We start from the raw sequence: 23,389 nt of genomic DNA on the forward strand, positions 1-23,389 counted from the left end.
AAAATGTGGAAATGATACAAAGGGAAGAAGAAAGTTTTGTCATGGATTTGATGCTTTTCCTTGGTCATTGTTTCTCAGCAGAGGTGGTGCTGTCCAGCTGTCCCTGCACAGCTGTCTGACAGCAGCAGGAGTGATGGCATTGCTGAGGGGACACCTGCACTGAGGCAGCTCTTGGCAGCTGGGAGCTGCTTCTCTTCTCAGAGCTTCTGTTGTGGGTGCTCTTGGTTATCTCCAGTAAGCTCCACGACCGAGAGGTGAGGTTTTCACTTCTACCCTCTGACATGATCTCCTCCACCTGCACTTTGGTGTACAAACGTGCTTCTGGTTCCACAACACTTGATGTTGCTGCACTAATCCTGCCCCTTGTGTGGCTTTCAGGATGGGGATTCATGTGAAATTCTAGGTGTTCTGCTAGAGTGAGATAAGTCTGGATTGAATACAACCCAACCAACCTTTCCTCTTCTATGCTCTTGAGGCTACAACTTAATTGCACCAGTAGTAGAGTATGGTTTGGGGTCATCTCTAATTAAATTGCCTTGAGGTAACTCAGTCCTACTCCTTGCCTTTGATTTTAGAGTTTTTCTAGGTTTGAACAATAGAGAATCAGCTTCTTGGAAATGCTGGAGTGTAGCTGTGCCTTTGTTTTAATACAGATAGGCTTGAACTATGGCTTGGGTCTGCCTTCCTCTCCCTTAAAGGAATTTGCAGCAGAATTGGCATGTGTCAGCAAGGGAATAAAAAACCTTGGCAGTGCGAGGTGTTTGCAGTGAGATCATTTGCTAGCTGTCCTGTTGCTAAGTGCTGAGCCTTGCAGTGCTGGGTTCTAGACTTTGTAAGGAGGTTTGTACAGGTGTTAACTATGTTTGAGACTACTTCTGCCTTAAAATCCTGGTTTCTTCCTTGTGTTGTGTCAGTTTTCAGAGGCTTTTATTTTTTCCATTTTATAACAGTTTCTGAGGATTTCTCCAGCATTGCTGAGCTGTGCTCAGTGGTAACTATTATTGACCCTATTAACTGTTTTATATATCTGTAACTGTTACTGGAGTGCTAACATTTTCCAGCAGTTCTGGAGCACCATGCTCGTTAATGCACCTGCATGCTGGCTGCAGCTGGGTTGGTTTGCTTGGAGTAGAAGAGAGAAGAGGTTCCTAGCTGCCTGGTGCATTTATTTAGGGTTGGTTGGAGGAGTATTTTTCCCAAAGCTGAGCCATAACCTTAAGATGGAGACTGCAGATAGTAAAGCCATTCTTTGAATTTGCCTATCAGTGGAGAGGGGGTGGCCAGCAGCAGACAGAGAAGCATCCTCGCAGGAATGTGTGAGGATAGTGAAACAATTACTAAAAGAGAACTGAACTACTGGGGCACTGAAACAGCTTCTCCTGGATCAAAGTGGTCAACCTGAAATGCTGTTCAAACCTGTAGGTTTTGTCCTAGGTGTTATAATTCCTCCTTTGCAGCTGCTCTGTGAGGTGGCTGCTGTGCATGTATCAGTTCTATTGGTTGCTCAACTTAAAGCAGTGGTTTTGGTCTCCCCAGTTCACCCTATGCTGCTCCCTTTCTACAGTGGGCAGAAATCTGAGTTTCTGAAAGTTTTGTTGGACAGGGCAGTTCATATTTTCCAGTTTGTACTCTGAGGTCCCCCTTGGGACAATTGACTCTAAAGGCCTTCTAACTGCAAAAGATAAAGTGGGGAAGAAAATAAGCTTGCAGCTCTATGCAGCAAAGTCCCTGTGTAAATATAAACCGGACAAGAAAAGAAAGACTTTTGCTCTCTGGATGGAGTTTGCTGTAGCATCGGTCTAATGTTCAGCTCAGGTGTCAGCAGAAGGCTCTGGGGTCACATGAAAGGAAGAATGGAAGAAAAAAGTTTCTGTCACTTCCTGATAGCCTGCCAAAGTCCATGCTGGTCTTCATGTCTGTGTGGGGAGTGCAGGGGTAGAAAATGCATTTACAGGGCTTCCTTACCTTTCTTCAATCTCTGTGATATTTTACAGAAAAGTAATTCAGTTGAGTTTGAGGCCTTGTAGAAAGGGAAACAAAGTCAAATGAGCTGCTACTTAAATCTTTTGTTTTGGTCATCTAGTGAGACCTAGTCATCTGGGGTTATTTTTCAAATTTCACTCAACATTGAGGACTGAGTTCTGGTTTTCCAGTAACTTCGGCTCTGTGGCCTTTGGTCTGGTCCATTCTTGCCACATTGTTACCCATGGAGAAAACAGTGATTGCCAACTTAAAAAAATTTGGTTTGGGTTTTTTTTCCTTTCAGCAAAGTTTCTTTTTTGCTTTGTCATTAAGCAACACGACGACAATCTGGTGGTCTAGATTTTGCTACAGAGGCTCTAGAAAGAGTTGGGGTAAGGAATGCATGGTTTAAGAATTTTGCCCTGGAAAAAGGAACTCCTCAATGACACAGAACGGGCAGGTATTAGGAAGATGATGTTCTCTTGGGGAGATGGTTTGCCAGAGGCACAGGTAAGGACAGCTCCAGTCCACCCAGGCTGCAAACTCCCCAACTTCAATGCCATTCCTGGCTTTTAGGCCTCCTCTTTTCTCTGTTTTGTGCAAGGCTGTTCTGCTGAGGGAACGTGGCCACACATTTCCCTGCCGCAGGCTGCGGATCACGCACGCAGCGGTGTTTGGGAGCTTCAGCAGGTGTGTGTTTTGTTTCCAGATAGGCTCTGGAAAGGTTTCACAGCTGGGCCTGTTCCCATCTCCTTCCTGGCTGAAGTGATTGGATGCTGACTCAAATACTTGAAAGGGCACGTTTTCCAGGTGCTGGCCTCCCGCTGCCACCTGCCCTCAAGCAGCAATGAGATGGTTCTATAAAAAACTTCAAGTAGTGAACACACGTGGAAGGAGACATCTGGCAGTGCAGCAGTAGGCGGCGTATCCCAAATGGAACTCCAGTAAAAAGAGACGCACAAACCAGCAGTGCCTTGCTGTTTCCCACCAGCTGGTATTGTGTTTGCCATGTTTAGGATCACCTAAAAACACCTTCACTGTTTTTTCCTGTAAAGCTGCTCCTATATCTGCCCCAGCAAGAAGGACTTCACACATTTGGAAAAATCAATAGGCTTGTGCTGCAGGGGGTTGTGGCACGGGCTGGCTTTTGCAGTGAGCCCTTGGGAGAGCTTATTGCTTTTATCTAGTGGCATGAGATGTTCAAGAGGAGAATACCTGTTGCAGAAATTGTTCTTATGTCTTGCCACAGTCCAAAACTGGAAATGCCATAGCTAGAGCATTCTCTGTAGCTGCCTGGATTAGAAAGGTAACTCATAAACCATGGTGGATGTTGTTGAAAATGCTGGTAGTTGTTTCCAGCATGCAGTTTGATGTGACTGTTGTTCTCCCTTCAGTGTAGGGTAAAATGTAGGAGGATAAAAATGTAACATATTTGTTAATTCTTACTATGAGTTGTGGTATAAGTAGGAAAAATGAATTACATGAAACTGTAACACTGGACTGGGCTGATAGGAACTTGTGTTCTGTAGACTCAAATGTCACTAAAAGGGGATATGCTTTACTTGTCTCCACATGGTAAAATCCAGGACCTATATATCTTCTGGAGGCAGTTTAAAAAGCCAGAATTTTCCCCAAATGCAAGAGTTTCATTACTGCTTGTAAAGCTTTAAAAATACTTTCTTACTTGGAGCAGTCCATGCAGAAAATTACTTTCTGGCTCACTTGGGAGCCAGGACCTCTGCTGTTTGCCTTCCTTTGGCATATAGTGTATTCTCAACCATGCTTATTTTAAGCTTGAGGCTGACAGCAAAGGTGTCCTACTGACTTGGTTAAAGTATTGACTGAACTTTGTGTCCTGTTTCCAACAGTGACCAGTGACAGATGATTAGGAAACAGCTTGAGGAATGAAAGATCTGTAGTATGATTTGTCCTTTGAGACACCTTGTCCACTTTTGGCAAAAAAACTGCACCTAAAATTGCTGTGTTTAATAGCCCATGATTGATCTGTCTCCATTAATTTGGTGAATCCCTTTCTGAATGAATTTATAATATTGTTTTTTGAAGCTGATGCAACAGTTGAATTTTCAGCACAGCGATGCATTCTGAGAAGGCACTTCCATTTGTGTCATTGTAGCTACCCACAAAAAAATTCAGATTGAGCCTCCCCTTCCAATTCAGTCTGGTGGCAGACATGTCAGAGCTACCACTTAACAAAAGGGGGTGGAGATACCTTTGCTTTAGTTTTTTTTGTTTTGTTTTGTTTTTGTTTTGTTTTGTTTTGTTTTTTAAACTTTGCCCGTCCTGTTTGCAGTTTAGTTTGCATAATTTTTGTGGGTTTCAGTAGTTGAGTACTGGAAGCCTGGTTAACAACTTAATATCTTCCACCTAGGGCCATGCAAACCATACCGTTACAGTAAGGAAATAGAAGTCTTGCAATTTAGCCATAAAAAGAATGGGATTACAGAAGCAGAAAATCTGATTGCAAATAAAAAAAGAGCAATTCCTGATAATTAGCTCAGCTCTTCCAAAGTAGTACTGTGTGCCTCTCTCCAAGTCTGCCTCACCTGATTAAGAGGACAGGGTTGTTTCAGATGGAAGCACCCTGATAAGAGATAAATCACAAAGTCCAGATGTCACTTGGCAGAGCTGTCTGTAAGTGCTGTATGATTTCCACTTTGCTGATGCTGTAAATCCTCTTGCAGTGAAAAGTAACCAAATGCAAATGGTGCCTGTTTGCAAAGGAACCTTCTCTGCCCGTGCTCTGGCCTCACGTGTTGCTGTTTTCAAACAGCCCCGTGGTGACTTCGGGAACCTTGTGAGCTCATAAATGTAACAGCCATAAACAATGGCAGCCTGATCTCCTCACTCGGGCATTTTGCCACGGAAAGTCGGTGTTTGCTGGCTCAACGCTGTCAAACAGGAGAGGCACTGAGAGAGAGATGACTCATGATGGAAACTCATCCTTCTCTGTCACAGCGAAGGAGCTTCCTGCATTCCCCTCTCTCTGGACTCTGCAGATCAGGACCCACAGCAGCCCATGCAGTAGGCATGAGCTGTATTTCCATGGGAGCATCTCCCTGGCTGAGCACGTGCCTGTCTCTTCCTGCTGCCTTCTCCCAGAGTTCAGACTCCCTCCTCCACTGCAAAAAAACCAAGCTTCACAGCCTTTTGAGGTAGCTACAGTAGCTATTTCTTTTAAAGCTGACCTTCAAGAGAATAAATGCTGTCAGCCAGATCCTACTTTGTGCTGTTTGAAGAAAGGCTGAAGTGAGAGAGATGTTTCGAGATGATACTGATTATTTTTTTCTTTATTTTCTATTCTGCTTGTTCTTTATGTCCCAATTAAGATCCTATCTATTCTGGATGACAGAATGGCTGACCTGGAAATGCAGAAGTATGAATTAACAAGAGCAAAACTCGGGTCTGCTTGAGAGGAAAGTTTTTGTGGGTTTTTTTTGTGGTTTTTTGTGTTTTTTTTTTTTTTTCTTCTTTTGGTTATTCTAGAATAATTAATTCATGATGAGACTTGCATAAAGGAAGGAACTACTGTTACTGGTAAATACTAATATGTATAAACCCCTCAATCGCATAGGTATTAACTTTACTTTTTAGGGAACTTGACCTGTTACTGCAGCCTGAATTTCAGGTTTCTAAATTTCTGAATTTCAGAGTTTCCATGCTGAGAGAGTCTGTGTCTGCAAAGGAGTAAAAGCCTGACCTTGATGTAATTGCTACAACTGTTCTGTGAAGAACTGCTGATTTTTCTCTGCCAAAGAAATGTCTTATCAGATTTGATGCATCATGTTGCCTCCTGAAAAACTTAACTCCTTTCTAGACAAATTTAGTTGAAGATAAAAATACTGTTAAAAATAATAGTGCGTTATTTGTACACAAGTTTTAGCACTGAAGGAAGTTTAATGAACATCCCTCATCTTACCTCCATAAAATTAACTTTCATGCATCTCTACTGTAATTTATTAATAAACTTATTAAGCTTACAAAAGTGTAAGCCACTCCACATAAGAACTTATTGAACATACATTTTCTACAGTCCAAGAGTAAGGGGATACAAATCTTTCAAGAACTGATTGAAGATAAGCTCAAATAATAGAGAATTCCAGCTATAACTTACTTACCTTTGAAAAAATATAGAGGGGGGAGTGACTGTAAGACTTGTAACTACATCGGGTTTGCATTTTTTTTTTTCAGTCCTCAGCTATAACTGAGGTAATTGTATTCGTTATGTGTAATGCACAGGCTGCATTTGGTGTCTTTATCTTACATAAAGTTTCTGAGGAGGGCTGGAATGCAGCTGTGAACCCTGCCCAAGAGGGAGCAGCTCCGTGTGAACACTGGGTATCGGTGCTGCTGCTGAGTCATGCTGACAGCTCAGCCTGGGCAGCTTTAATCAGGGCTCAAAGTGGAACTGGGCACCTCTGAGCATTGAGGCAAGACCAAGGAAGTCCTGCAGGCACTAGTGGTGCTCAGTTTGCTTCTTGCTGAACCTGCTGTGCCGGCCTCTGAGCTGACGGTCAGGGAAGAACGTGGCTGCTGATCCTCAGGTTTCTGCTGCTGTAATTAGGGCTTTGGCTTTTTGACTCGGTGCAGAACACTTAAAGCAATCAGAACAGTTCCTTTGCTGTCAGATGTCACTAGGGGTGTATAGAAATTTTCACTGACTTCAAGGATGGCGCTCAAAGTGTGACTTTATAGTTTTCCTTAGATGTGATTAGGCACCCTTGCAGTGGAGGCTGCCACTGCTGCCAAGGGACTGTGGGAATATTTATGAAATACTATTAACATGTAAATTAACTGTGAATGGATGAACTTACTTTCTTCTTGTCACCAGTTGGGTTAAAACTCAATCATGCACATGGAAAGCCAATGGAAAAGGGACTTTTATCTTTTGGAATCGTAAGACCAGTGTTTTCTCCCCCAATCATTCATTTGTGGCATCTGCCACAGGTTGTCGTTTTGCAAAGGTATATCTGCCATGGAAAATGTCTCCATGGAAAAGTTGCCTAATGACAGATGCTCTTTATCATCAGGTGGGTTTATGCCAGGGGCAAGGATGCACTTCCTGTTCTCTGGCTTTACGGACATGCGTTTGACTGGGGAAAAAGAAGCTGTTATTTGTATGTGATGGTTCATATCCTGTCACGGACTGTTTGTCCTTTCAGTATGAGTCACACTGGTCTAAACACTGCATGATGCCAATCAGTTGTTCCACTTTGTTATTTGTTAAAAGCAAGGCCAGCTTGCTCCCTCACCCATCTTGCACTAGTTATCTTGCCTTAGATAATATAAACAAAGATCACTTCTTTTCTCACAACCAAAGACAAAGCCCACTTTTAAAGTGCACGTGACTCCTCCAGCTCTGCCAGCTCTAGTTTGCAGCTCCTGTCAGTTATTATTTTGTCAAATTTCAGGTTTCAAACTCACCTATCTGCCTGACGCTGGGAGGCTTCCCTTTGGATATATTCACTGGCTCTGACTTTAGATTTATTTACCACTAGGCTTGTTTTACTGTTCCAAGTAAGGTCCAGCCCCTTCCTAGAGCAGAATGTGTGGTATTAGTCAGAAAGAGACAGCTTTAAGGCTGCCAGATAACCTGACCAGCCTGCTCCTCTGTAAACAATTTTGTGGGTTCTGCTGATAATGATAAAGCAACTGCACTGGAGATGATTGGAAGATGCTGGTATCTGTAGGGGAGCAGACCAGTACTGCTCCAGCACACTCGTGAGGAAAAGCACTTTCAAGCTTGTGAACATTTATAACCTCTTGTTACTGATGATGGCACCCATCTGCAGTTTTTCTGCTGTCAGTGTGTGTCATCAAGCCCCACATGCTCATTGTTTTGTTCTCATCAAACTCTCCTCTTTGGTTCACAGGCTCACAAGAAATTCTCCGTGGCTCTTTGCGACAAACCAAACAATTGCAAACCCCTTCCAGCCCAGTCGGGGTGATGCTTATCAAAGTGTTACTCATACAGATCTTGCCTGCATTAGGCAAGGTGTCTGTCCCTAGAATGAGACAGCTGGCTCCATGGAACTGCTGGTTAACCCTGTTCACTCTGTATCTGAAACAGATCTTAAGCCTTGCAAGATTAATATAAGCTTTTTCAGCTAGGTATTATAGACCTATGAGGACATGCAGGTGCCATTTTGCTAGTTATAAGTTGTATTGTAGATTAAATTCTAAGGGATTCAGGTATTTTAAGAGTGTCGTTCACCCCTGCACAGGTAATTTATCTGGTATGCATCTGTGATGAAAAGTGAGAAAGAAGAGTGGGTTTGTTAGAAGACAGCAATAGAGAAGTGATGGCTTCAGGTCAAACCTGTCAGGTTTCACCCCTCCAGGGGAGGGTAAGGAGAAAAACACCTTTATCTTTCCTGCAAACCATACAAATAGAAAAGCAAAGACTACAAAGCAGAAGAGGGTGAAGGGAGAATCCAGGTTTAAGGAGGAGATGGCTCAAAAAGAAGCACTGTGTCCCCTGCAAATATTTGCTGTGATGAAGCATAGGAAGGCATAAAAGCAGTCTGAAAATCTGAGTATTTGCATCTGCAGAAAGAGAGAAGGGAAATGAGAGTGCAGATATTGCTCTTTTATCTCTGACTGTTGCCAGAGGGCCAAGGTAGGTAATAGCTGCAGACAAAGCTGCTACCTTCCCCTGTCCCCAGGGCATGTGGGCAACCCAGCAGTCTTCCTGCATTGCTTTCATTTTGGTGCAGCTCTGCACCTTGCACCAAATTCCTTTAGAGATGCATGGACTGGTATTGCCTGCCCTTGCCTTTCCCTGTGTAAATTTTGCAGCAGAAATGGATCAGTTTTTCTTGATGTGACTTTGCTGTCTGCTGCCTTTAAATCAGCTTCAACTGCTATGAGACTCAAGTGGTGGCAGCTGGGACACCGCTTAGCTTCAAGAATGGCTGGAGTTGCTCTGTGACCTGGAGGAAAAGGTGACTGCATTTTATACTCCAGGTGGCAGAATGCCATGCATTAAGGGCGATGGAAAATAGGTATGTGGGAGGAAGCCCTTCCTCAGTTAATACACCTAAATGTGAAGAAAGAGGATTTGGTGTCAAAGTACATCTGTTGCCCGTGGTTTGATGCAGACAGCATGACATGTATTGCTAAACCTCTGTTCCAGCTGTCACAGGCACCTAAGTTTCCATGATTTTTCATTGGCTGCTGCTTGTGAAATTTGCTGCTCTTGAAATTTGCTGCTTCTGACATGCAGGAATTTTTTTTTCAAAGTGTGAGTGAGCTTGCAGAATGAGGGTGTTGATAGCACAGAGCTGACCACACTGCTGAAAGCTTTAGCCCTGCAGAATTTCAGCTCCTGGTTGCAACGGTAGTTAGAAAAAAAGATCAAATTGGACAGCTCTCACCAAGTCCTCTGATTTGTAGTTTCTGAAGAGATTTTTGTCTCAGTCTACTCTTCTTTGCTATATAAAGGAAAACATATATATTTTTCCCTTTGTTTTTCGAGAGCAGGCATGGATTAGGTTTACTGAGCAGTAATCAGCTTTCACTGGTTTAAAATTAACTAAAACAGGACTAGTCTTTTTTCTCTCAGCGAGTGACAGTAAGGGACAGAAGGTGTCTAGAGGAGGCAGCTCAGGCTTTTGGTGAAGAGAGGTGTGTCCTGCAGCAAGCTCTTTCTGTTGCCAGAGGCATGGTGCCACATCCACCCTGGATGGGTTTTCCTGGCCTGTCTTCCCACCTGCCAGGATGGCTGTATGAGAGAGGTGAATTCTGCTCTGTGCGGGGAGGGAGGGGTAGGAGTTATCCTGGTGGTGATGGGAATGCATGTCCTAGGGCTGCTGGAGAGTCAGCAACAGCAGGTGTCCTGTCCTATTGTCTACCACCCTCAACCTGTTCCCCTAAGGAGAATGTCCTGCCCTCTCCTCTTTTGTGCTGACAGTGAAATGTTAGAGTTGTAACTGAAACAGGTGTGTGTGGGATTTTAAACCCCCGACCCCTGCAGTGGGTAAGGACACTGAGAGGCCTCTGCTGCCCTCTCTTTCTTTGCTCTCTCACCGTCATGCTGAGAGCTTCAGTGTTTATGATGGAGATGCTGTACAGCAGCTATGCTGAGTGCTCCTTGGTCCATGGGCAGGGATGTCACCCACCACATCAGGGTGGTCCCATCCAGCCTGGCCTTCACTGGGGCCTCCACAGCTGCTCTGGGCAGCCTGTTCCAGTGCCTCAGCACCCTCCCAGTAAAGAACTTCTTCCTACCATGTAATTAAAATCTCTCTTCCTTTAGTTTAAAACTGTTCCCCATTTCCTATCATTATGTGCCCCCGTTCTTGTTACATGGCCTGGCCCTTTGTCAGTGTATCCTTCTTGCTCTGTGCAGCCCTGTTTGTATCCCTGCCAATGGGCTTCTTGTGCCAGCATAAGGAGGCTGGAGCCTTCGTGTTCCCCCTGCAGAGCGGCTTTGTGGGGCTGAGGATGTTTGGTTTTACTTTATATTCTCTAATTAAGTTGCTTTCTTTTGATTTTGTATTTGGCTGTGGTTAACAAGCCCACTCATCTGGAACCGCACAGCGTATGTAACTTCAGTGTGTATCTTCAGGCTCACATCATGCTGGGTGGGGTTTTTTGTTTGTGGTTTTTTTTTTTTTTTTTTTTGTTTTGTTTTTTTTTTTTTTTTTTTTTTTGTTGGCAGAACAGCAGCTGGAGTTTGCCCTTTCTCACTGTTGAGCAATTGGGCCAATGACCTCCTCCTGAAATCACAACTGTGACCCATTTTCTGTGCTAAAGCAGCAAAGGTTTCATAGTTCACAGCATAGCACAGAGCTGTGCCTAGCAGGCAACACTTCCCATTTTCGGTTTCTTCTGCTGGCCAAGTCATGCTGGGAGATGTAACTTAAGGCTAAAAAACCTCCACAGCGTGTGCAAGGCCTGTCTGTGTGTCAAGCATCTTTCCATCTCCTCTTAGACAGCACTGACTTGGAGAAGGCTGTTTTCCTTTTCTAGCATTAGGGGGAGCATGGCTGTTAAGGGAGAGGCTACATGGTTGGAAAAAAAAAATAACTCACAAACTGAAAAAAAAGCAAGTTCTGAACCTTAAGAGTCCAGTTTAAACCCTGTCCCTACACAATGGCCTGCTTATAAATCCCTGTGCCACCAGTAACAAAGCTCCTGTAGGCACTGAAGATTGAAGGACCTCAGACAGTAGACAAAGAGGAGGAGTAGAAATGGACAGCCTGATAATTTTGCAGTCCCCTAGGAAGAAGCACATGAAACTGAGTGGGATGAAGAATTGTTGAAACCTTGTTTGGCATTCCAGAGGCCTTGTTAACAACAGTGTTACAAGAGCTAATCAGGAATGCTATTATACCACCAGGGCTGCCTCTGAGAAGTTGCTATAATTACTTGGTTTAACCTCCAGGGTTGTCATTGCTGATTGTACATAGAACCTTGGATACAAGGGAGAATATTCTTCTCTTGTTATAAGCCCTTGGCTCTGCAAATTAGTTTAGTTTTGCACTTTGGTAGAAACATTGCCCAATAAGCTGTGTGGTAAAGTCTCTCCACCCCCAGCCAAAATCCCCAAACTCTTAATGATTTTCTCAAAGCTGGGGTTTCACATGTGGGCTCAAAGTTCACAGACTTAGGTAATTCCTCTGCTTCTACCTCTGCTGGCTTGTGCTTGCTTCCTCCACTCACGGAAAGTACCCTATGGATCGGTTCCCTTTAAACCCCCAAGGATATTTCCCACCTACTCAGTGAGTAAGGCTGACAGAATCGGTGCCTGTGTGCACAAAAGGTACCAGATAATGACACTAAGGCCAAATGTTCGATCCAGGGTATTTAACTTCATATGCTTTCCCACAATTTAGCACCTCCTTTAATCAGTGCATCTCAAGCTAGTCCATTCTGCACACATTCCATTTGCTTCTCTAGGAACATACCAGTGTTAATATCACCAAGAGAATTGAGGACATCACCAAGAGACTCGAGGACAAAGTATTTAAAAAGAGTGATTCCCTTCCAAGGGAAAAGCTTGGGATGCCCAAAGCAGGCATGCCTGGGTGCCAAACAGTGGTAATGGTAGCTGCAGGAAGACTGTGCAAGGAGGACAAACTGTAACTGGTACATGTGGATCCTGCCCTGGTAGTACGACTCAAGAGGAAGTTTTTATGAGACCTATGGTGTTTGCAGTGCAGCTGGAAGTCAGAGGAGAGGGAGGGAGCTGGAAAGGGCCTAAAGAGGGAAGAAACCTTGGAAGGGCAAGGAAGAAAGCCAAAAAGAAAAAACCTTTGTTGCTCTATGAAGGGCACAAAAGCAACTCACGTGCCCCAGAGTGACAGTGCCACGGAAGTTACAACAGGAATCACCAATGGGAAAGGATATTCTTCTTTACCCCGTTTTTTTTTTTTCTTTTTTAAATTTAGTTCAAAAGGATGGCAGGAGCATGAGGCAAAGTGTTATTTGTGTAGCTGAGAAGAGACACATATGAGGACATCTGTTTTGAGGAGCTGCTTCAAAAATAACCACAGGAGAGGAGTGTGTTTGCAGAGCACAGCAGGCGACCTGCAGAGTTGTGGAAAGGGAGACAGCAGTGGTGCCCCAAGTGCAGACAGCCCCAAATGTCTCCAGGGTTGTGTACATTTGTACTCATTGCCAAACCACCCCACCCGGACCCCAGTGCGTGTTTTACAAATTGAAGGAGGTGCTGTTTCCATGTTTTATGTCCAAAAACATTAATCCCTTTTCTGTTGCTCTCCTTCTTGACCCCTTTTCCTTAAGTCAGCAGCTTTTAAATTCCACTTCCAAGTCTTTAAAAAATAACCCTGTTTCAATGAATCTCCAAAACATATGGCAAAAGAATGCAGATTTGGGTACTACTCCATCCCAGAGATGAGATCTTGTTCACCAGAAAAAGAAAGGAAAAGCAGACTGTCAGATTTTGAAGCAGGATGCTCATATCCCAGCATTCTACCCTAGCCTATTTACTGCTGACTACAGGAACAGGCAGCAAACTTATTTACTGAGATGCTTTAAGAAAGTCCATTACACCTTACCTGTTGTTACAGCTTTCCAGTGGTAGAACAGACCAGTGAGAAGTACAACTTTTATCCTCATTTTCTTTCTAAAGTCTGTGGTTTCAGACAGCTCTGAAAGTGCTGTGGTGTAGGATTCAATGCCCATATCAGGTGTGGTCCATTAGTGAAATGAAAGTGGTAAAGCCAGATGGGGAACACAGTGTTTTAGGCACCAGGCAGTTAATTTCCCCTGTTAGCCAGGTAAGAGAGCATGTTTGGGACAGATGAAAACCAAGCATAATTATATAATTTACCCTTCCAATGGCCAAATACTCCTTAGAACAGAATTTTGTCAAAATGTGCATGATGAATTTGTATCTCTATTTTTCTAGTGTCACTTTGGAAAATCAATGGCAAGTACCACTTCAAAGTAGCAACCAGATGTTTCCTCCCTGCTTTTTTTAGCTATCCCCTGTGAGGAACAGAAACGTTTCACAAAGAGCAGTGAGGGGTTGAGATGGAGTAGCTGATACCACTCTGGGAGGTCACAGCTGTATCTCTTTTCTACACTAGTGCCTGTCAGCAAGTAACACTGAGCTGACTTTGGCTATCCCCTACCTCAAGGGAAGCATTATCCTCTGTGCTCTCTCCAGTACTGTGTTTTCTGATAAAGAACAAATGTTTCTGCTAAAATCAGTTCATGCTGCGGTAACTACTTGGAACAAAGCTTTGGTTTCAGTTATAAAAATTCTCACAGCACAAAGTTAACTGTTTGGTGTTTCACAGAATTATTCCATATTCACCTGGCTATGCCTGGTACAACCATGACTGCACTTTGGCCAGTGTTTGGAAGCTGAGTACAACCTGCAGTGCAGCTTCATGTGTCTGTAAACCAAGAAAAGGTTGTGCTTTGGACAAAATTTGATATTTCAAAAGTGTTGTGTAGCAGTCAAATTAGCTAGTCAAAGGAGTTCACCAATGGTCATTTCAGACTGCTTATACCATCCCACTGGATACTCCTTTTCAGTGTCCAAGCAAGTTGCAAACAAGGCCTCTGACTGCTTTCAAGGAGACTTGGTCTTCAAAGCATCAAGATCACTTTTGCAATGGGAGCTTTGGCATATTGGGCTGAATTCTGAGAGGTATTTAGGCATACAAATCGTTTGGTTTTTAAACTTTCCTTGAAGTATTTAATGGTTTACTGTTTTGATGTCTCTTCTGGCTTTGCCAAGGTTAAGTTTTTTCTATTACTTTGTGACTGCATAGAAGATATAAAACAGTTCACACTCAATAAATTTATGGGTGTTTCATTCCAGCATGGACTCAGCATATGGCTTTCTTTGTGTAGTTGTTTAATTGCATCATCCTTGTTTCAAATGTGACAATTTGGCTTAAACCTTTCTTTTCCATGTGTGAAGTGGGACACGAGTGCATTGCATCATTTGGTTGTGCATATCCACTGGACATGCTGTTCTCTGCTAGGGGATTATGGAAAACTGCCCAAATTTTTCTCTGACTGCTGCTATACAGATGCAGGCAGGGTAGCAGTACAAGCTTGTTAGGACAAAGATGTATTCTGAAAGAGAACAAGCACTGTAAGCAGGCACCTGTAAACAGATGTTCCTTATGTGCAGAACTGACTGAAGGCTCTTCCTCATCCATCCAGCCAAAGCTGCGCTTGTGTTGGATATGCTCATTGCTCCTGCCACCTTTCTCCCAGTTTTGCTGCAGGATCCTATGCACCTTGGCTTGCTCTCTAATTATCTCACTGCTGCCGAGTCCTGAACCAATGAAAATCTGGGCAATGTCCCTTTCTCCCTGTCCGGGGCACACCGAGGCTTGAGATGCAGTGTCCCTCTGGAAGGCAAACACCAGCAGGCTGCACAGAAGGGTAATTTACCACTAGATGGCTGGACCTCCTTTTTGTCCAGCTCTCAGTTTTGTGCCCAGCTCAGTGACTGTGGTTAGCCCAGAACAGTGGACCCGTTGTAAGCTCTCTGCCTCCCCACTTTATAGCTTGACATTCTTAAACAGCTGATGCTGTTTAAGATAAATAGTTCAAACTTCTGAAATGTACGGAAAGGGTTGTGGTAGTATCTAAGAAAATCACAGCTTTTTTTGCAAGAAAAAAGGAAAAGCTCCCTGGTCCTGTTTTTGGGGTTTTTTCCCATTCCATGTATAATAGAGTTTTCACTGAGTCTTATTTTGTAGGTGTATGCATAAGTGGGACTCATTTAACAGTTCATCACTCAGACTGGAGTACAGCATCATAGTGTCCTGAATAGTCACAGCCACGTGCTTTGATCTAGTGAATTTGGTGATATAAAATCTGTAAAACCTTCAGACATTGAGATACACGTCACGGTGATTTGGGGCAGCAATGTCTTTCCCTTAGGAAAAATTACTTTGCCCACAGTCAGGTTCTTCAAAAAATTAGTACCTCTGGATGAAAAATGTCAACTTTCCTGATGATTGCAGACTGGTACATTATACAGAGCGAGAAGGCTCCCTTCAAAAGGAAGATTTCTCCTGCCTGAAAGCAGACAAGAGGAATAGGCAAAGAATCTGTTTCTTGAAGATACCACTTTTTTCCCCCTTATCAGTCTCTTCATATTTTCAGCTCTGTTACTTGTATTTACTGGGTTCACACTGTGTGTCTATAGATGTATTCATATCCTGAGTTCAAAACTAGAGAGAGGTATGTTTTTAAATTAAAATTATTTTAGCTGTTTTGCTGTCACAGCACTGGCATTTTATGCTTGCCATTTGCAGGAACAAGAAGTCATTGTCCCTGCTTCCAAGGTAATATAATCTAAAATATCAAGCCTGGAAATCTTAGGGCACTTTTACACCTTTGTGGGAGCCTGAAGATTGGTACATGAAATAGTAAAATGAAGATGAATCTAGAAATAGTTCTGGGGTGGGTTTTCTTTTCTAAGTAGCAGTCTCTCACAGTTTAATTTTCTTAAAACACTATGACAGAAAAAGAAAAAAAAAAAAAAGAAGCTGATGGTTTAACTAGTGTGGTGGAAGAGCAGGAAATTCAAATGAACACCCCGCAAGACTCACAGAGAAACACAGGTAGTGAAGAATGCAGCAAATGATGAGCCCCCGAATAAACAGACTTCAAAAGTAATTGTTCAACCCAACAAGAATATTAGTGGCTATTCTGTTCTCATCTGCAGGAGGGTTTCTGGTTTTGCTAATGCAACAGGAGAGCGTAAGAAAGGCTTGTAAATTTCCATTTAGTGGACTCGCAAACAAGTAAATTGTAAATTTTTTGAAGTGCTTCCTTTTTACAGGTGCCTGAAAGGTAACATGTGCAGATTATTTATGAAGAGCAACCTCATATTTAGAAGTAGCCAGAAACAAAGTCCTACTTGATCCTGTCACAAGCAGAATGTTGTTACTGAGAACAGAATGTCAGATGTAGCATAATCACAGGCATTGTGTATTCCTCCTATGACACTGTGCGAAGCAAAAAGCCATGGTTTGTAATCACTCTATCAGTGCTGTTTTATGCCTTTTGGGGATGTTAAAATAAATTTATTTACCTTGGTCCTAAGCAGGTCCACTGATATAAGCTCTACAGAACAGTACTGTAAAATACCTGTTCACTGGTGCTGTTACAAGTGCTATGTTTGCTGTGGCGGCTCTGCATAACATCTGAGAAATCAGAAGTGTCAATATCAAAGGTAAAGGAAAATGGTATCTTTAATCCAGCTAGGTAGTAGCTGTCACTGGATGTGAATAGAGAAGGTGGGTTTGAAGAACCAGACACAAAATTGTGATGAAATCAGCTTAAACGTATCAATAACCTTCCTTTGGGATTATCAGCTCACTTGCACAGTCCTAATAAACTGTTAGAGACCCTGGATGTACCCTGTAGTGTAGTCTGACAAACAGGAGACACCAATGCCACAGCAGAGATGACAGCATTTTTGTCACTGCCCTTTTCAAAGCTCAGATGAGCAAGCCTGTCCCTGACAGAGGGTATGAGGTGGCTCCCTGCAGCCAGGCTGCACTGCAGATCTCTGCCCTCCTCCAGCACATGCTGACCCCCTTGTGCACCTCATTGCTCTCCTCAGAGGGTTTTGGATCAGCTCTCTGCTGTGAAGGCAAGGACATAGAGTCCCTTCAGATCACAGCATCTCTATAGCCATTTGAATCAAAAAGCAAAGAAAAAAATATTGCTTGGATTTGAAATGAGAGGTTTTTTGCACAGTTGGCTTTTTCCACTCTGTTCTCAGCAAGGCAATTTAAGTTCCTGCTTGCACAGAGGTCTGGGGGCTGAACTTCTGACCAAGCTGGCCAAACAGGTATTCCAATGCCTTTTAGCTCAATTATTGGCTAGGTCATGGTGGAAAGAAGGCCCCTCTAGAAGCTGGGCTCTGAGCTTAATTGCTCTGCTAGCCTCCCTTCCTACCACTCTGGCAGCAACTTACAGCCTACAACAGCCAGATTTGCAGTTGTGCACTCTCATCCCACCACCTGCTTGCACTCCCTGACCTTCTGACAGGCTTCTTGCAAAAAGGTGCCAGAATGACTTCTGATTGTTCTTGCAGTAAACTCTGATCCAGGCTCCAAGGAGAAACAAAAGTCTTCACAGGGGAGGATGGGAGAAGCTCAGGTGATTTTGGCCCGAGTGAAGGAAACCCTTGAAGGGAAACGTTCTTAAAGATTAGTTAAAATGGTGGATTTGCAGAAAATATTATCACCATCAAAAATATACTCAGAGGAGATAGTCACTCTCCTGGTGTTACAGAGCAAACAGTGTAAGTTAAACCTCTGAGTTGAGTATGTCCTGTGTTGTATGACAAAGAATGACTGAAAGCAACTCAGAGAGCCTTGAAAGACCTAATGAACCTTAAGAAGATCATATGGTGTTCTGCTACAGGATAAACACTGTTTGTCCTATCAGAGCATTGTCAAGAATTACACCTGAATCTTCAGGTATATAAAATAGTCCACGTTTGGGAAGGTTCCAAATTTGCAGTTTGTCCAGTGGTTTTAGCAATATAAAGTGAAAAAGCTAAATTTGGCACTTACTGTAGTCTAAGTTTATATCTATTTTAATCACCATGGTCCAGTAGCACTAGTAATGGAAGGGGAGGTGACTACCCACACTGACTGCAGTTATCTCTAATTTAGGACTGCAAATCTGTGTCTCATTTTGTAGAATAATGCCAATGTTTTATCTCATTAAACCTTGTCACTGTTGTGTCCATAAAATGGTTGTAAGAGCCACCTCACAATTAATGCCCTTTGGAGCCAGTTTGGTTGTATGAGCGCTTGGAACCACGCCTGCAGCCACTGCGTGACAGTGAGCTATGGACCAGGTACGTTATACTATTCCTGCTTCACTGTTGTATAGACTTGTCAGGGGATAATCCCTGATAAGAAAGAGCTCCGCAAAAAGCTCCAGAACAGGGGCTTGCTGAGGCACAGCACCCACTACAGAAACAGAGCTGCGTGTCAGGATGTTTGCCTCAAGCAGCACCGTGGTAGAGCCACAGCCCCGGCTGCTCCTTTGCCCCTGCCCGCACAGCCGTGGGCAGGAACTGTGCCACCGCTCCCACCCCTTCCTCTCAAAAGGAGCAGAGGCAGCAGCTCGAGGTGCAGAACACAAAAAGAAATAAAGGCTCAGCTACACATTGTCTTGAGAAAATAAAGTCAGACACCATGCAGCTGGTTATTGGTTGTTACTTGGTAAGCCTTAGCTTCAGTTTCTGGCCCCAAACCCTGTAGGTGTTTAGACACACTTCATGCTTTGTGAGTCATCCTAACAACACTGTTGTTTATCACATTGTAATGATGTTGGGCTGGTCCTGCGAGATGATATTATTATCCAGTATTGAGAGCTACGTTTCATATGAAAAGGCAGCTCAGTACTCACCACTGTTACCCATAACAGTAATTAGTCAGTACTTGCACTTGTTATTCTTGAGGGAAGTTGAAGTCATGTTCACATCTGGGGCAGAGCGTGTGCTTCCACCAAGGCCAATACAACTTGTATCACTACTTGAGTTTAGGTCTATGAAACTCTTATCTCAGAATTCCTTCTAAATCTAAACAATGTCCCCTGATCAGTGCTCATACTTTTTCCAAGCAGAAAACAAAGTGCTTTTATGGTTGCAAAACTAGAAAATGAACACAAATGGCATAATGAGCTAGTATGTTATTTAGATTTAAAAATATTCTGAGGTAGATAATACCTCTGACTCTATAAATCTTGTCTGTCAGAAAGCTCTACGGTTTCCCCATGGAAAAAGATTGCTCTCCTACGAATTCCCACTAAAATGGAGATAGCTAGACTGACGGACACAGATAGTGAACTTTTCTTAGACCACAGCTCTTTATCTCAGTGCACGTGGCACGAGGTGAGATTGGCAATGGGATAACTCACAGAACTACAGGCTTCACTGTGCTGCTCTGCCACTTCTCTTCTCCAGTCACTCGAGCTTGCATTCCTTTTTCCCTGGAAAATGTCAAAGAATTCATAGATCAAAAACCAGGAGCTGACACAAAGACAGAGGTACTGGATGTAAGGAATGACTGATTTGAAGAATTGGGATGAGGACTCTTTACTTGGTGGGAAGTAAGAATTTCAGAGTCCGCAACTATACCTCTTTTAAGATACAAACTTCTCAAACTCGCCACACTTATTAGTATTAGAGCTGGCCAGACTTTAGTCAGAAGAAGACCACTTATATCTGCATCTTAGAGATGGGAAGTAGATTTAATCATTCAGATGGGACTTTTTCTCAATGGCAGTAGCAAATCAAAGCATTCCTGGTGTTATGAAGCACTGTGCTGCTAGAACCAGCTTTGTCACTGAAATACCGCCCATTAGTACTCCTGTGCCTTGTCAGATGAATTATGAACTGCTGGAATTTGAATAACTGTCTTGCTCTTCTGCAAGAAAAGGTAATATTGCTCTTGCTTAGTATCACTTCAGGCTTTTGTGCCAAAACATCACAGTAGAATTCAGTGTTAACTAACAGTGAATTTAAAGTGCTGTCACAGTCATCAGCTTCCAGGCCTAGGTGGCCAAAGCATGTAAGAAGCAAACCACAAGAGATGGCACAAAGCCAGAGGATGAGGATTTTTTTTTTTTTTTTTTTAAATCCCTGTTTGTTTAGGACAGGAGGCAAAATATGTTTGCAAAGAATAGAGGCTGCTGCAGGTGCAGAAGGCTCTGCTACAGCTGGCATTCTGAAAGATCAATTACCTACACCAAAGCTGTTCTGCTGCCATTGCTATTGCTTGCTTATTGCACACAAAGTGAATTAAAAAGAGCAGGGTTCTGTATTCAATACCCTCTTCAAGTGAGCAATCTAACCCTTAAAACCAGACATCCTTAAGCTGATCAGATGATGGTACAATGTGAAATGCTTTTGGCTCTAAAAGGACACTTGGCAATCATAATACTATGCTCAACTAAGCAAGCAAGTCAACTCATGTAATATGATGCTATAAATGATGAAGGCTGCATTTCTTTTTGAGTTGTTGAGAATTAATGGATTGATAGGTAAAACATTTGATATTGTTACTGAATTTATCATAACAAATATTACTCTGAAATATTTTGCTTCTGCCTGTGAAGAATTAAAATGAAAAGGGTGCCAACACATGATTTCAGGAGCATGTTATTACAGCAATATTATGAATGTTTGTACAGGTCACCAATATTTGAAGACACCTGCCAAAACAGCACCCTAATATAATACATTATTACCATATCCTACAGTAAGTGGTGATGTGCCTTTATCCACTGGTCCAGAACATGTACATTACTGCTTATTCCCCCTTTTCTACCCTCTTTCTATGGATGGTCTTGCAAAAACAGTGTTAACAGACACAGGGATAACATTTGTGTCATAAACTACACAAATGTATTCTATTATAAAATCTTCCCTCTGTTGAATCAAAAGTTATACTTGCAGAATCACATAAAGACAGAATCAATTAGGTTGGAAAAGACCTCCAAGACTGAGTCCAACTTTAACCCATCCCAACCTTGTCAACTGGATTGTGGCATTGAGTGCCATATGCAGTCTTTCCTTAAACACCTCCAGGGACCGTGACTCCACCACCTCCCTGGGCAGCCCATTCCAATGTTTAACAACCCTTTTTGTGAAGGAATTTCACAAAAATGTAATGTCTAATGTCCAGCCTAAACCCTGGCACAGCTTGAGGCCTTTTCCTCTCATCCTGTCACACCTGGCACAACTTCCTTTCGGGGAGCCGTAGAGAGTGATAAGGCCACCCCTGAGCCTCCTCTTCTCCAACCTCTCTCTTAGAGCTGGACCAAGAAACTTTGAAGGCTAAATCCATTGAAATGACAGCATCCTTCAGCAAAGAAAACCTATTAATTATGCTGCTAATGCCAGACCATGTGCACCATGAATCCTAAACAGCGTATGAATAGAACTAAGCCACGTAAATTTTTAGCCGTCAGGTTCAATGTAAACTCAAGAGATGTTAAAATATAAACCCTAGCAATCATTGCAAAATGCTTCTTCATGTGTTCCTGCGCGTGGGGCGCATACGAGATCATGTGGGAGGCGATCTGGCGGCGCCCATTGAGAACAACCTGCACCGTGCGATTACGGTCTTGCCCCTCGTCATTACCGCAGCAGCCAGCCTCGAACCGCTGCTGCCCTGCTGGCAGCTCTCCCGCTGCGGAGCGGTGTTCTCCGTGCCAGGCGGGGCCTGTCCTCGCTGTCTCGGCATTCCCGGGCCCGTATTACCGCGGGCGGTCGGAGGTGAGGGGCGGCGGGCCGGAGCCCCTCAGCCTGGCACGCCCGGCCCGGGCGGAGCCTCAGGGCCGCTCCCGCCCCGCCCCCTCGCCGGCGGGGTTCGCGCGGTCGGATTGGCGGGGAGCGGTGCCAATCACGCCGCGGGGCGGGGCGGGGCGCGCGCGGCGGCCCTTGGCGCTGAAGGGGCGCGCGGCTCCGGCCTCTGCCCGGGCCGATCCTGCCCCGGCGTCGCTTTTCCCGGCGGCTTCCCCGCTCCTTGTCGCTCTCTCCTGCCTCCCGCCGCGAGCAGCCGGGGCCTCCTCCATGCGGGAGAAGAGGAGGAGGAGGAGGAGGTGGGAGCTGCTCGCCGGCCATCCCCGGCGCCCGGCAAGTCGGAGCCGACCCGCCGCCGCGCCGCTCCTGCCGCATCTCCCCGCGGCGCGGAGCCGGCCCTGAGCTCTGCACGCCGCGCCGCCCCCGGACCCCCGCTCATAGTCTTGCCCCCACCCTTCTTTTAGTCTTCCCAGACCCCTCCTCTTAGTCTTTCCTCCTTTTTGTTTGTTTTGATTTTTTTTTTTTTTTTTTAAATTCTCCCCTTTCCCCCTCCTCCCTTTTTGGTTCTCACCCTGGCTGCGAGCAAAGCGTCTTGATGAGCGCAGAGGATGTCCGGAAAGCACTACAAGGGGCCTGAAGTCAGTTGTTGCATCAAATATTTCATCTTCGGCTTCAATGTCATTTTCTGGGTAAGCGAGGCCGGTTTCGTGTCTTTCTCTGCTTCCTCCTCCTCCAGGCACAGCCAGGAGGGACAGGGACGTGTGACAGCCCGGCGTGAGGCCGCGGGGGGATTTTCGATGGGGTGAGGGTGCGAGACCAGGGCTGCCGCCGCCTCCGAGCCGACCGCCCCGGTCAGCCCTTCCCCGGGCAAGTTGTGGTGCTGCATTCCTCCACCTCCCGAGGGTGCCGGTTCTCTTCCCTTCCGGCCCTCCTAATTGCTTTTGTTGTTAGTGCGAAGCGGATTTCGTGCCTTCTTCCCCACTCCCCGTCTTTTCCTTTTTTCCTCTTCCCTCCTTGCTTCCCCCACCTCTGCTTTGTGATGGGAGAGGAGGGGAGCAACCAGGCGCCCAGGCCTGGAGAACGAATTGATCTGCATGTGTTCACGCTGCCGTCCCTGTTAGATGCAAATAATAGAAAGAATCACAGCTCAGGTTCTCTGCACTGTGCTGTTTAATGATTTCACAATTAAGTTAGGTTATGGCACGGGTTTATTATGATTAGCAGCTGTTAACGCATAGTAGTAGTAGCAATAATAGGAGGGGGAAGCGGTATTTCCACCCATCCCTAAAGTGCAAGCCCGTAGGAGGCCTGTTTGGGCATTTGTTGGGATTCCTGGCTGTGTTGCTTGATCTGCCTGCACAGTATCTTGTTGCACCATTCCACACCGGCTGTGGAGTAGGCAGAACTGTATAGTGAAGTGTAACCTGCCTGTAGCAGTACTTCTACCATCTTCTCAACGTGTTGGGTTTGAAAGAAGCAGCTGTTTTGGGGTGTTCCTGCCAAATTTCATAACCACAGAGTCGGGGGGGGGGGGTGAGCATTCTCACACACGTGTGAGTGATGAGGTCTTCTCACTGCACAGAATGGTCAAGTCAGGTGAAGGCTCTTAAATGCACAGTTCCCCTTTTT

At 44.4% G+C, this 23,389-nt stretch overlaps 1 protein-coding gene across 1 annotated transcript in view; it reads left to right on the top strand.

The window, feature by feature from the left end:
• Positions 1-21,897: 21,897 nt before the first annotated feature.
• TSPAN5 (tetraspanin 5) overlaps positions 21,898-23,389 on the top strand; it is an 82,849-nt gene continuing 81,357 nt past the window's right edge. Inside the window, exon 1 of the mRNA XM_040064459.1 lies at positions 21,898-22,449. Coding sequence (XP_039920393.1) covers positions 22,369-22,449 — 81 coding nt within the window. The 5' untranslated portion in view covers positions 21,898-22,368. The remainder of the gene's footprint in view (positions 22,450-23,389) is intronic.

This window comes from Hirundo rustica, chromosome 5 (assembly GCF_015227805.2).
Source record: "Hirundo rustica isolate bHirRus1 chromosome 5, bHirRus1.pri.v3, whole genome shotgun sequence".
NCBI classification, from domain to species: domain Eukaryota; kingdom Metazoa; phylum Chordata; class Aves; order Passeriformes; family Hirundinidae; genus Hirundo; species Hirundo rustica.